We start from the raw sequence: 14,801 nt of genomic DNA on the forward strand, positions 1-14,801 counted from the left end.
CCATTGCTCAATCAAGCAGTATTACTTTATGCTGTTTTATGAAGTGCTAGCTTCCTCCCTTATTTAAACTTCTCCAGACAAAGAGGCCATTTTGAGAAATGAACATACTGATTCTCAAAAGATCTTGCATGACAACATAATTACAAAATCCTAAAACAATGAAAATAAGGGGCTTGGCTCCTGGAACACCTCTCAGAATGCAGAGCTCGCTACTATGAAAAGCACTGAATGCAGAAGGCTTTGCAGATGTTCAGGGTCACTGTCTATCTGTAAAAATAGGAAGGCTGCTCTTGGGGCACTGGACCAGCCCATCTATCATCTGCAGGGGGTAAAGGGCCATCCCCAGGGCTGCCCTTCTGTAAACCAGGAGGCCCACATTCTTCTAGGAGACCAGGCTCTGTGACCCTCCTGATCTTGGCCGACCCTCCAGACATGCTTTTCATCCCCTGCCACCACCACCCCCGCCCAGGGTAGGCTCCAGGGATGACCATGGAGCTCCTGGAAAGGATCTGAGTCCAGGAGGATGGGAAGTTCACTCCCCTGCCTCTGTCTCTAGCCCCTGCTCACACAGCCCATGTGAGCTAGTTCTAGGTAGCCACAGCTCAAGGGGGTGCTGAACTCCAAGTCCCTTTGACACCTGGGTCACTGACACCAGCCTCAGCAGGTGACTCTCCCAGCCTCAGTGCATTTCTATCTCTGTCCCTTCCACCGTTCCACCAAGTTCTTTCAGACACCAATTCCCTTAGTCAGCATGGTCTTCCCACATTTTGTTCTGTCAGGTAATTTGGTTACTGTGCCAATCATGTCTTCAAGCAGCACAAACACCAACACCGTTAAGAACTGAGGGGAAGGACAAGCATCTCCCCCCACGCCTACCCACTGGAAACACTGCTCTGAAAGCAACACACACCCCCCTGGTTAGGAGCTCCAAGAGCCCCTCTCCTCCCTCCCCTGCCCCCACTTGTAAGATGTTTGCAGAATAACCATCAGAGTGGCTGTTGGGCTGTGTGCTCCAGGAAGGCAGGAACCCGGACGACATATACAGCAGCCAGCAGACCACGGCACTGAGTAGGTGCTCAATAAATGGGCTTGCAAGAAAGCAAGCCACCCAACAAAGGGAGGCAGACAGAAGGGAAATAAAGACATGGAAGAAAAGAGGAAAAAAGAAATTTTTAAGGAAGGAAAACTAAAAACAAAAAGAGAAAAAATTAATTGGGGTTGTAAAGATCTGCATGTTCATAAGTCCAGGCAACTGGCCTCTAACCTAGGATTCTCTAAGCCAATGCAGGGTGCTGTGCGAGACAGGCAACAGCAGAAATTCACATTCCTGTCCTGTCATCAGTCCTCACTTCTCTGTCCAGTGAACTCATTCAAAATGACAGTGATGTGACTTGTACTTCAATTAAAAAACAAAACAAAACAAAACACCCAAGCCCAACCCATCTAAAACAAATGAGCAGAATCTCCATTTGTATGACTAGGTCACTGTGGACCTTGATGGTTCAGGTCTTGAGGCTTCCTTGTGGAAGCTGCTCTAGACCTAAGTCAACCAGAACCATCAGTCACACAGGTGTGTTCATTTTTGGAGGAAGTTTCAATCCTGTTTCTCCATTGATGAAAGGGAGGCAACAACATTTCTAATTCCTGCCCTGGGCTATCTTCTGTGTGTTCTGGCCCTTTGAGATCTATGGTAGATCAGTGACCCAGCCCACAAATTCTCTGGGTCCCCTGAGATGTGCTGTTCCTCTGGACTGTGACACCTGAGCTAATTCAGGGTGGGCTCTTAAGACTTCTTTATTAAATCACCTACCCTTAACCATGCTGACTACCCTCCCCAGTTGGGGCCCAGCTCTCAGATCTCTGGCTACGAGCCCCCGCCCTGCTTCTTACCCAGAAGGAGCCTAGTCCCAGCTTCCACAGTCTGAGGGGAACAACAGTGCTCTCTCACACTATAACTGCTCCCCAGATCCACTGCTCCCAGGTGAGGCAGGGTCTTTCAGGACCTCCTCTACGGAACAAAACCCAAGTTCCTTGGATACGGAAGCATCTATGTGCTTCTTACACAATACCTTGCATCAAAGACAGAGTGACCCTCCAACCTGGGGGAGACATCTGCTTCAATACATGTCAAAGCCCTCGGGACAGGTGGGTGACACTCTTGACCTCCTGGGCTCTGGCCATGAGACATGGATAAACTTTTTTTAAAATGATAATAATAGTAATAATTCTTAGGAGGATGGGTGCTGCATTAAGAACTCTCACCATATAAAATGCATCCCAGGTCCGCAGCGTTCTAGAATTACCAGAACAAATCCATATCCACTAATTAACTTTGCCCTCAAAGCATAAGCAGAAAGGCCTCAAGGTATCTGAAGGAGAAACTGAGCCCCAGAGGGTGGGCAGTAGCTGGCCAAGATTGGCGGGCAGTTAGCAGCAGACCAAAGGCAAACCCATTCCCATGAGACGCTCACAGCTTCTGACGCTCTCCAAACAAAGGGATGGATATACACCCAAAAGGACCGAAAACAGTGTCCTGAAAAGAGTATTTGCACACCCATTCTCCTAGTAAAACTATTCACAATAGCGGAGACTTAGAAACAACCCAAGCTCCCATCGACAGATGACTAGGTAAGCATTCAACAAGTATCAATACACATACGCTAGAGTGTTATTAAGCCTTAAAAAGGAAGGAAATTCTAGTACACGCTACAATGTGGATGAGCCCTGAGGGCATTATGGCTAAATGAGATAAAGCCAGTGACAAAAGGACGAATACAGTAGGATTCATCTTATTTGGGGTCCCCAGAGAAGTCAAAGTCACAGAGACAGGAAGAAAGATGGCCACTGCCAAGGGCTGGGGGAGGACGAATGCGGAGCTAGTGTTTAATGGAAACAGGAGTCTCAATTTTGGGAAGATGAGAAAGTTCCAAAGAGGGCTGGAGGAGATGGTGACATGATAATGTGAGTTATCTTAGTGCCACCAAACCGCACACTTAAAAATGGTGAAAATGGTAATTCTGTTATGGGCGTTTTACCACAATGATAGAAAGGGTAGCTTTGCGCAGTGGCAGTATCGTAGCCAATGAGGTTTATCCGAGGCGCAATTATTGCTAATTGAGAAAGGGTAGCCTCTGCCATGGCGACCACGTTGAGTCAGTGACCCACCTGTGATCTTTCCTTGCCTGATCTTCTGCACCTTGTAGCGAATGGAGGTCCCCACCATCAGGTAGACGTCGTAAGCCGGATTCAGAAGGATGTTCTCCAGAATGAGCAGCCTGACCTCCGCAGGACGCACGTGCTTGGAAGAAAGAGGGTAGAAAGGGTGAGGTGGGGGGAGTGGGGCTCAGCGGGTGCAGTCAGTTAAGCCTCCAACTCTTGACCTCAGCTCAGATCTCGATCTCAGGATCGTGCGTTTGGGCCCGGTGCTGGTCCCCACACCCAGCACAGAGCCTACTTATTAAAAAAAGAAGATGAAGAAAAAGTGAGGTGTGGGTGGGGAACAGGGAGCAGTGCGGGCAGGACAAAGTGTCTAGAACTTCTCAGGATGCTTACATGGGGATAGGGAAGTTAGCGGTAAAGAAACAAGGCAATGCTCAGAGCCCCACACCTTCAGACTCCTCAAAGCCCCAGGGGAACCCTGTGTGTTCACGAGGCCCATGTCCAGTGGCTACTGCTGGACGGTGCTGAGCACGTCACTTTACATTAACGTACACTATAGCTCAATGTGCAGTCATCATAGTTACACAGAAAGAAAAGTAAGGAGTGAGATCATGGATACTGTGGCCACCAGGGGCTCAGGGGCTCAGGGGCTCCACCCACCGAAGCCCAAAGATCAGGGAGCTTGGGGAGCCAAGGGCAAACCTGGAAAGGGGGAGCAACACATGTCCCTCCACCCCACCACCACCACGCCGTGACCTCCTCATCGGGAAATGGCATGAAAGACTTGAAATGGGAGAACGATCACCAGTGTCGAACCCAGCGCACCCCTTGGGTCACCGGAGTCTCTGGGGGCCCGCGCCTTCCCTTGCCTTTGATCTACTGGCAACTCATCAAGTTGGATGAAACTTGGCAAAGAAAATGATTCTCATCCACAGAAATGCCAATACATTGTCTCAGGTGGAGAGGGCATCAATCAGCACCCCATGGATACTGACCAGTTCTGTGTCTGTTCCCAAATTCTTGGGGGTCTCCTGGGTCCCAGGTGTAACATCTTACAGGTTTCCTCACTTAATAGGAAATTGCATAGCATCTTCGATCATCCAAAGAGACAAAAGCAGCCCTTGGGCCGGGCTCTGCTCTGGTGAGTGCTTTCTAGTGTGGCAAGCAGGGAAGCCTCCTACAGGCACCAGGCAGGACAAGAGGGAATTCCAGCTCAGGGGCGGGGTAGGCTGGGCTCAGGCCATGAATAAAAAGAGGCAAATGGTCTCCAAACACGATCTGCAGGGTGCTACCGGATAAGCTCCTGTAATGTGGCATGTCCTGTGCTTCTAAAGCCCCCCATGACCCCTGGCCTATAGGCTAAACGACAAAGAGGGCATCAGGAGGCGTCCTCTCATCTGTCACTTTAGAAAGTCAGTGGTGGCTGGAGTACCGCACCCTCCCTGTGTGAGCTCCAGGAACCAGGCAAACGAAAGGAAGGTCTCAGGGCTATAGTTCAATGGAGGCAGGGCAGACATGTGCCCATGAGAACAGGGAAAGAAAAGGACCTTTCCTTTCTGCTGTCCTATACCCCTCTCCAGACGGTGCTGGAGCAGGTGCTAGTAAGGCCAGGGTAACTGGGGGAAGGGGAGGGGAGGGAAGGAGTCTTAGCTCTCCACAGATGGGACCACCAGTCCCAGTGCTCAGAGTGGGACCTAGGAAGGGATGGCATGGAGGACACCTGGAAGCCCCCAGTTTTTCCAGAGCTCCAAAGTCTTGGCTGCACCCCTCCACAGGGACTGCAGGGGGGGTTGCTGAACATCAGTGGGTTAATGGGTATCCCCTTCCCTGACTTGCCTCAAAACGGTCCATGGACCAACTACTTTGTGACTCTGGAGATGGTGCCCTCTGGTCCTCCAACTACCTCCCTCAAAAGCTGTGGAACCCTTCCTCCAAAAACCAAACCCAACGAACAGAAACACAGAATCACACCCTGAAGTTGCCAGTTCACGAAGAGTGAAACTTTCATGGTACCATGCCTAAATGCGCTCACAGACGTGAGCCACCTCAAGGAGCCCAGTGCCCCCCGACCGTGGGGGCCCACCTTGTAGACGGCCTCCTGGATGCGTGCCTTAAGTTTGGAGCTCCCCGTCTTCATCCCGGACACGAGAACAGTGTCCCCCTGCTTGGCCACCTTCTCCATCTCGGAGATGTAGGAAGGAGGGATGTACGTGGACTCCAAGAACGTGAGGATTCTGGAGAGGGAAGATGTCATCAGACCTGACTGCAAAAGCAAGGACCTTAACAGATTCACCAGTTGCTGGCACCTCCTGGGAGGGGCCAGACCCTTAAGTGAGTGGCGGTGCCCTGCTTGGCGCCACATAGAAATGTGTCCCCGAAACTTCCTACATCAGAACTGCCCACCTCCTGGTGAACAGTGCAGATTCCTGGGCCCCATACAGGCCTTTGTCCGCAAGAAGCCTGGCACTGTGCTTTTTATCAAAATCCACATGCGATGATGGTAAACCCTGATACATGAGGACCACCTGCTTGAACAAAATGCTTCAAGCTCACAGGTGTGACAGGTGAGGCCCATGGAAACTAGGAAGCAGGCCCAGGAGCACAGACCCAGCCGGGTTGGGGCCAGCAGACTCCCAGAGACCCCTATGATGTTCTACCCACCCCTCTGGGCCAGCTCCTGCCACTGGGAAATGATGTTCAATGACCCTTCCTCCAATGTCAGGAAGAGGGTATCACACCCATCTTATTGCCCCATATGATGAGGCATTGGGCTGTGGGGAGAAGCCCCACACTGGGAGAGAAGTTGGGATGCGGAGACCCCACCATGTAGGCAAGAAGCAGGGCTGGCTTGAGGGACCTTTCCACGCGGTCTCTCTTTCTCTCGCAGCCTGTGATTTACAGGTGAGCCCGCCTTTCCACTTGAACAAGAGCAGTGCGCTGGACGCGCTTCCATTCTCCCCAAGATATGCCGGCTGTGGTAGTGTGCTGTGACCGATTTCCCTGTCTCGTCTGACTAGGTGTCACATGCTGATTTTAATGAAAACCCAGGGCACTCTGGCTGCAACCTGCCTTAGTGCTTTTGATTTTGGTTGACATTCAGCTCATGTACAGAGTGCATGGACGCTCAGGGGCTGTCGTGGTAGGAAACGCACCTGCTAGCACAGACTGGGGCAGGGAACCAGCGTTCTCTGAATGTCTAGCAGGTGTCAGGCCCAGGGCGGGGCTCCAAATACCATGTAGACCCACACAGCTGCTCTCAGAAGTAGCCACAATACTCTCCTCTCTCCAACAGAGGGGGAAGCCGATGCCCAGACGGGCTGCACTCCTTGACTAAGGCAATAGGCAGGAAGTGACCAGGCCAGGTTGGGAATCCAGGTCTCTTTGACCGTCCAGCCCATGTTCCTGGCTTCATGAGACACCAGAAATTCCAGTGCTCATGCAGAAGACGAAGGTTGAGGGCCCCATTCCCCCCTGCCCCCAAAGACCTCTGACCCAAAAGAGCAACCCGCCTTGCACAGTATCAGGGCATAGTGATGTCTGCCATGGGAATAAGCATGGGCTAAGCCGAGATGTTCCTTAAAGCCTGGAGCTGGACTTGGAAAGGTATAAACGGAAGACCAGATTCTTAACTCCCCACAAAATACTTACTAATTGCAAAGGGATAGGACAGTGACTTCACAGTGGGGCACCTGAGCAGGCACCATCTACCCCAAGTGATGACCATGAACGTCGTCCGTAATAGACCCACCAAACCGTGATAAGATACAATCAGGAGACTACAGAAGCTCACCTCTGTGATCTTCCTGCCAAAGATGCAAAGCTCTGCATCTAATCAGGAGGGAATATCAGATAATCCCCAAATGAGGGACATTCTACAAAACAACTGAACTGTAATCTTCACAAGCATCTTGGTCCCAAAAGAAAGAAAGACCAAAGAGGTCTTTCTTAGGCTGAGAAAGATAGGACGACAGACAGCAGACGACAGACAGCAGGCGACTCTGGCTGGGTTTTGTGCTTCTTATGAACGATATAACTAGGATAGACTGGCAAGGCTTGAATGAGGTCTGATGACTATAGGCATCAGTGTTCATCTCCTCATTTTGATGATGTTGTGCGTAAGCCAGAAAATGTCTCCGTGGTAGCAAAGGCACATTAAAATAATTAGGGACATCAAGTTGGCTCTCAGATGGTTCAGGGACACTATTTTTTGTACTATACTTGCAACTTTTCTGTAAGCTGAAAATAGCTGCAAAGTTTTAAAGGGGCACCTGGGTGGTTCAGTCAGTTGAGCATCTGCCTTTGGCTCAGATCATGATCTCAGGGTCCTGGGATCGAGTCCTGCATCGGGCTCTCTACTCAGCGGGGAGCCTGCCTCTCCCTCTCCCTCTGCCTGCTGCTCCCCTCTGCCTGTGCTCTCTGTCAAATAAATAAACAAGATCTTTTTTTTTTTTTTTAAGATTTTATTTATTTATTTGACAGAGAGAAATCACAAGTAGGCAGAGAGGCAGGCAGAGAGAGAGGGGGGGGGAAGCAGGCTCCCCGCTGAGCAGAGAGCCCGATGCGGGACTCGATCCCAGGACTCTGAGATCATGACCTGAGCCGAAGGCAGCGGCTTAACCCACTGAGCCACCCAGGCGCCCTAAACAAGATCTTTAAAAGAATTTTTTTAAGTTAAGTCTTCCTCCGCAACTAGAGAGTATGTTAAGTGAAATAAATCAGTCAGAGGAAGACAAATACCATATGATTTCACTCACAAGTGGAATTTCAGAAACAAAATAAACAAGCAAAGGAAAAAGAAAAGAGAGAGAGAGAGAGAGAGAGAGAGAGAGAGAGACAACCCAAGAAAGAGAGTCTTAATTATACAGAGAACTTGTGGTTAGCGGGGGGGGGGGTGGGTGAGTGGGGGGATGGATGACATAGGGGATGGGAATTAAGGGGGGCACTTTTATGAGCACTGGGTGATTTATGGAAGTGCTGACTCACATATTATACCCCTGAAACTAACATAACATTGTATGCTAACTATACTGAAATTAAAATTTTATAAAGACTATAAGAGAATACTTTTAAAAATTAGATCTTCTTCCCTTTAAAGAGACTTTAAAACTTGATTCGATAAGGCCTGAGGCACTGCAGGGTAGCAAGGGATATGAGCCCAGTCCTTGGGTCTACACCAGGACCAGCCAGCAGGACCTTCTGCTCCCCATCTTCTCTGTGCAACGTGTCATAACCACTAGCCACATAGCAAACAAGCACGTGAGACACACAGCCAGTACATCCAAGGAGCTGGAGTTTTCATTTTACCTCATTCAAATTTAAATAGCCAGGGTTGGTGGCTACCATATTGGAGAGTGAAGATTTATATAGATGGGAGTCCAATTCTAGCTCTGCCACTTACCAGCTTGACCAGTGGCTTAAATCTTTGTTTCTTTGTCTGAAAACTGGCAAAAATGGTGGTACATAGCACATAACAAGCCCATCTGTATCCCCCAGTGCTGGGGAACACAGCCTCTTGCTCCTGTGAGGGCTGGAAATGTCTTCCCAGCCACAACCTGTCTCCCCTTTAACTCACCCCCAGCGAAGGGCTGCTCTCTGAGGCCACATGCAACCCTTCCCTGTACCATGTGACAGCTTCCATTATCTGGGGCAAGTCTTCTCTTCCACAGCTGGGCATGCCAGCCTCCTCCACAATTTCCCACACCCAGAGCACATCCCAGCGGACAGCAGAAGCAGCAAGGTTCCCACACAGCTGTGGGAGCCGAAATGCTCGTCCTTGCTCAGTCATGGGGGATGCCAGCCAGCATCCTGACGACCCTGGGTTCCTTGCTGATGGTGATGATGCTGCTCAAAGCCCCCCACCCTGTGTGGAGCCAACTGCACCTCCTTCCTGCTTTTCCTGCAAAGGTGAGGCACTTCTTACCGCAGAGCGTTGTGGGAGTCCGAGAACCCATCAGCCTCTGTGTCCTTCACAATCGTCCAGTCAAAGACCAGCCCAGCCAGGGTGCTGAAAGTGTTCCCTGCAGGAAAAGATTGGGGGAGTGGGGGGAGCAGAAAGGCTCAGAGTTAACTCCCTGGAGCTAGGGGGAGGGGAAAATGCACTCAGGATCACCCCTCTGCAAAGCAGGTGTTATGCCCCCATTTCAGGAAAAGGAAACTGAGGCCTCAAGGGTCAGGGGATGAAGGGCGACAGCTCATCTTTCCCCTGGATCCTGGGACTCCCAGGGTCCCAGCGTGGAGGAGATGGCAAGCCACCCAAGCCAGACTTAGCTCTGCAGTTGGCTTGCAGTTCGGGATGTCAGGACATGTGAGCCCAACTGGGCCCAGTAATGATTTTGAAGACGGGACTCAGAGTGGGTCCTAACACTCTAGTGTGAGTACAAGGTCTGGTTGGGCATCAGTCAACACCCCGCAGTGGGGTGGGAGATGGCAACCAGTGGCTCTGAGGCCCCATCTCCTAGGAGCTGTAGCCTTGCTTTTACCTAGGCAATGCTGCTTTTACATTGTTGAGTTATGTCCCATCAACTCGAATGAAGAAATGCACCAAATAAATTCAACTCCCAAGTTCTCTTGGAAAGTCTACAGAGCCGGCTTCCTGGGCCAATGTCCCTCTGGAGATATTGGTTGGCTCAGCCTTGCTAGGAGGGATCATGGTCTTGGATTTGCCACACTCCCCGCCATGCCCTATTGCCCCCCTGCCCACCCCCGCAATAGTCCTCATCTGCATTCCCTGCCTGCCTGGCAACCCAGATAAGAGCATCTGGGATCTGGAAAAGCTCCTTCTACAGTGCAAAGGGTAAGGCACTTAGTGCCAGATGGGCCCCAGGTCCTGCCCCACCCCACCTGTGGGATCTCAGAAGCTAAAAAAACACTGCTTAGCAAAAGCTCCAGAAAACTGGGCTGCTGCCTTTGCCATTACTTTTAGGCCAACACAGAGTTATATTGTGACCCAGCAATTCCGCCCCTGCAGAAGCAGAAGAGAAATGAAAACCGTGTCCACAAAAAGACCTGTACATGAATATTCACAGCAGCATTATTCACAACAGCCAAAAGGTAGAAGCAACCTAAATGTCCATCAACAAATGACTGGATAAACAAATGTGCTCTCTCCACACAGTGGGATGTCATTCAGCCATACAAAGGAAGGAAATACTCGGCACAACGTGAATGAACCTTGGAAACATTATGCCAAGTGAAAGAAGTCAGACTCAAAAGACTGTACCATTGTATGATTCTACTTATAGAAAATGTCCACAATAGACAAATCTATGTACACCAAAAGTAGTGGTTGCCAGGGACCGGAGAGAGGAAAGAATGGGAAGTCACTGCTCAAGGGTACTTGGTTTCTTTTCTGTACTGACGCAAATGTTCTAAAATCAGCTAGTGTGATGGCTGTACCACTTCGTGAATATATTAAAAACCACCAAACCGTACACTTTAAATGGATGAATGTCATGGCATACAATTCTTTTTTTTTTTTCAAGTAACTTAAGACAGGAAATAAAACAGAGTAGTCAAGAGCATGTGGTCAATAAAGTTTTATTAGAACACAGCCACTAGGAAACATTTAGGGTTGGTTTAGAGCGACAGTGGGGGCCGCCGAGTAGTTATAGCAGAGACGGTGTGGCCAGTAAAGTCTAAAACATTTACTCTCTCTGGCCCTTCACTGGAAAGGTCTGCTGAGCCCAGGCCAAGAGAGTGGACTCAGGGACCAGACCGGAGCTCAGACTCTGTGTTACATACTAACTATATGTCTTCTCCCTGCACACACGTGTGTGTTCACCCTCTGTGCCTAAATCTCATCATTGGCCGTGAAATGAAGTTAGAACATGCAAAGTGCTCAGAAGAGTGCCTGGCCCCAGCGTGGCGTCAAGTGTGGTCATTTGTTCCCAAGATCAATGAGTCATCCCCATGGGGAGCTCCTATCATCTCACTGCACAAACCCCTCCCCCAGCTCCCTCGCTTGAAGACCAAGTGCAAACCCCATGTGGGCAATGCAAGATCCTTTACCTTTTGCATCCCCCGCCCCACCACCCTGCTGCGAGTTTCATCTTCTCCAGAAGAAAATGACCTTCCAAGGTGGGCAAACACCATACTCTTCATGGCTTGGTCAAACAGCATGTCTCTAAGAGACCATCCTAACTTCTGTCCCCCACACCCAATTTCCAGCGTGCCCCAGGTCACCTTACATCTGATTTGATGACAAGCAGCACCTACTGAAATGCATGTGGTCCCCCCTACAGCCTGAGCTACTGGGGCAGAAGGCAGCCCTTCCTTCCCAGCGTCTGGCAGGATGGCCAACAGGTGGAACTGCTCAGATGCCACCAGGCTCACTGAGACCCGCTCTGTGCTGCCCAGCACGAAGCTCTGTACATGCTTCTTACTGAATCCTTGCAAGCCCCAAGTAAGCACCACTATCTCAGTTTCACAGACCAGAGAACAGATCAGTGAGGCAGCTTATCTGATAAATGAATGGACAGGAAGAAGGGGCCTGATTGATGCTCTAGAACCGTGACTTTGTCCTCTAGGCACACTTGGCAATGGCTGGAGATACTTCTGGTCATCAAAACTTGAGTTCTGGGTGCATGGGTGGCTCAGTGGGTTAAGCATCTGCCTTTGGCTTAGGTCATGATCCCAGGGTTCTGGGATTGAGCCCCACATTGGGTTCCCTTCTCAGTGGGGAGCCTGCTTTTCCCTCTCCCTCTGCCTTCTGTTCTACCTACTTGTGCTCTCTCTCTCTGTCTCTCTAACAAACAAATAAAATCTTTAAATAACAAACTTGGGGAATTCTACTACTTCTTGTGGGTGAAGGCCAGAGATGTTACTGAGCACCCTACAAAGCACGATACAACCCCTACCACAAATAACTCTCCACCCCTCAGTGCAGATACTACCCTAAGGTGGGCAGTTCTAATCTAAAGAATTTTATTTTTGAGCAGAGGGAGGTGGGGTGGCCAGGGAAGGTTTCAAAGGCAAGGTGAACCAAGGACTGGGCTTATGTTTTGGGAAATCCCTCCTCTGAAAGACATCTGTTGCCTGAGTCACTTTCTCCAATGGGAATCTTAACCTACAAATTTCCCTTTGCTTAGCTTCCCAAGAGGTCAGTCCAAGAACAGTCTTCCCAAGACTTCCCAAGACTTGGACTTCCCAAGACAGTCCAAGAACAGATCTCCTCAGAACGCCAGAACAATCCAATGTTGGAGTCTGGTGAAGTAAAGTGAATACGGCACTCGGGCCAGCACAGGGAGGCGACCCGGTGCACACACACACATGCCCAGGTGCACCCTGCAATCCAGACCAGGAAGCCAACCCCAGCCCTCAAAGCTGGGCAAGAAGGACACTCCCACCATTTCCAGTGCATCCAGGGAGCATCTCCCAGCTTCCTACTGCTGCCAAGATACCGGAGGTCAGCTTCCCGAAGACATGCTTTACCCAGCACTGTCCTGGGCACAGAATCAGCCTCTAGGAACTGCCAAATGTCTCATCTCACAGGCCCTGCCACAGAGGCCAAGGAGTGTCAACCCCCTAAGGGTCCGAGAGCCACTCGGTGGTCCTGACCTCATCAGCGTCTCCCCAGCACCAGCTCTGCCATCGGCTGGAACTGCCCTCCCCAGGGGATTGGCAGGGCCGGACGTGAGGGGACAGTGAGCAAACTGCCAGCAGCCTGTCCTCACCTTCAGAGTCCAGAGCTTGGACCTTCAGCTCCAGGGGGGAGTCCTCCAGGTACAGCTCGCGGGTCGTGGAGACGATCTGAATGCCGTGGATGAGGTCAACGATGGCATCACAGCGGAGGACCTGGCCCGTGGCTGGGGGATGGGAATGGAGGGGTTGGCACAAAAGGTGGCACCCTGACTGCCACTCCACCTCCAGGGTCTCCTGGGTCAGAAGCTCTCTCACTTTGGCAAGGACGTCAGCACCCAACAGAACCACCAGCACGATATGGAGCTGGGAGAACCACACTGACTCTCAGCATCTAAGCCGCTGACCAACACACGGGCCTTCCGGAAGTCAGCACAGACCCGTGCAGAGTAAGGGCTCGGAGGCATTATCATGGCCTCTCTTGTTCTTCAGCAACATGAGCACCAGCATTTAGAGCTGCACACGAGAAAACTCCTTGGAGAAAATCTGGTTTTGTTTGGAGTGTGACCACTAAGTTAAAAGCCCAGGGTTCTTTACGATGAGTTAGCACCAAAGAAGATAATGCAGTTTGGAATGCTTATCCCTGTGCTCCAATTAGGAACTGCGCCCAGAGTTCATCTGCTTACACTGGTTTTTATATGAGACCATCAACTGTACTACAGAATGAAAGGGTTGTGTGAGCGAGCACATAGCCTTTCTTACTAGCTCCTTAAGTGCAATACATAAATGGCGTTACCCGGGGAATTCTCCAGTGTAAAAATAACAGCAGATGACACAAAAACATCCTGCCCACTCTCCAGGCACTGTAGAAACCACCTGTGCCCCATTCACAGTACCTCGTTAGAAAGCACCACATCAAAATCTTTCAACTCATATGTAAAACTGGGAACCTATCCTTGGTAGCAAATAGCTCCAAAGATCCCTAAGTTGTCCCCTGGACAAATATATTTATTTTTCTATATAACACCCCACAGGCACCAAAAACAGTCTAAATGTCCAACAGCAGGGGATCCTTATAGGACAAGCCCCTGTGAGGAATGGTGTTGAGCCATTAAAAATAACCCTATAAAAATGAAAACTTTGCATCATGTTAAATGGCAGAAAGCATGCCAGAAAATGCCATTAATTGTCTTCCAAGCAGTTTACAACCCTAACAGGTTAAACTAAACATGGGCAGGAAAAGAACTGCAATAACTCTTTTTCATTTTGACTCAAGACCCATTAAGAGTTATTTGGTTAACAAGTAATTATTTAGAAATGAAAAGCAGACTCCACAGAAGGAAAACAGGACACAGCGCTGATGGGAGGGGCCAGAGTGGGTCCTGCCGGGGCATCTTCTGACCCAACGAGAGAGAGGCGGGCTGTGGGGCTGAGGTCTCAGTGGGGGGGCAGGTGCAGGGAAGGTGATGGGGCGTGCCGCCTCCCATATCTTGTCCCCCCCACCCCAGGTATTCCCACAGGGCACTCAAAGCTCTTACTGATGTCCTCGGCGAAGATGATGCTGGTCAGGCGGGCAGGCTGGGACAGGCGGGCCTGCACCACGGCCTTCTGGGAGCACTGGGCTTCGTCGGCACCCAGTGGCTCTATACTGGCCACCTCTGGCCGGGTCGATGACCTGGGGCAAAAAGGTCAGAATTTACTCTCTGGAGCTACCCCAGGAGGCATAGCTGGGGCCTGAAGCCAAAGCTGCAGTTCCCCATCCCCTGCACCATCCCAGACTGCAGTTCCCCATCCCCCGCACCATCCCAGACTGAAACACAGAATCGATGTGGGCAGTGTCCAGGATCTTCCCACCCAGGGAGAAGGGCCCGGCAGAGGCCCCTCTCGTAGGAGCATGACCACCTGGGTGCATGGGACCTCCACACACACGTGCCCACCGAGCAAATGAACCAGGAGACCAAACACGGGGGAAAAACCTCCATGTTCAGTAGATGGTTGCCTTATAAGACTAGTCTGTGGAACTAGGAAGAATTCTCTCTTGGTGGGAAAACTGCCTCTGGGGTCTG

General features: G+C 50.6%; 1 protein-coding gene and 1 pseudogene across 1 annotated transcript in view; one reads left to right on the forward strand and one right to left on the reverse strand.

Moving 5' to 3' along the window:
- NUP210 (nucleoporin 210) overlaps nucleotides 1-9,138 on the reverse strand; it is a 74,677-nt gene extending 65,539 nt beyond the window's left edge. The window contains exons 1-3 of the mRNA XM_044252907.1: nucleotides 9,080-9,138; nucleotides 5,243-5,393; nucleotides 3,166-3,298 (exon numbers count right to left, since the gene is read on the reverse strand). Of these exons, the coding sequence (XP_044108842.1) occupies nucleotides 3,166-3,298; nucleotides 5,243-5,341 (232 nt within the window). The 5' untranslated portion in view covers nucleotides 5,342-5,393; nucleotides 9,080-9,138. The remainder of the gene's footprint in view (nucleotides 1-3,165; nucleotides 3,299-5,242; nucleotides 5,394-9,079) is intronic.
- Nucleotides 3,054-3,227, forward strand: LOC122910944 (annotated as a pseudogene).
- Nucleotides 9,139-14,801: the final 5,663 nt, after the last annotated feature.

Source organism: Neovison vison, chromosome 6 (assembly GCF_020171115.1).
Source record: "Neovison vison isolate M4711 chromosome 6, ASM_NN_V1, whole genome shotgun sequence".
NCBI lineage: Eukaryota > Metazoa > Chordata > Mammalia > Carnivora > Mustelidae > Neogale > Neogale vison.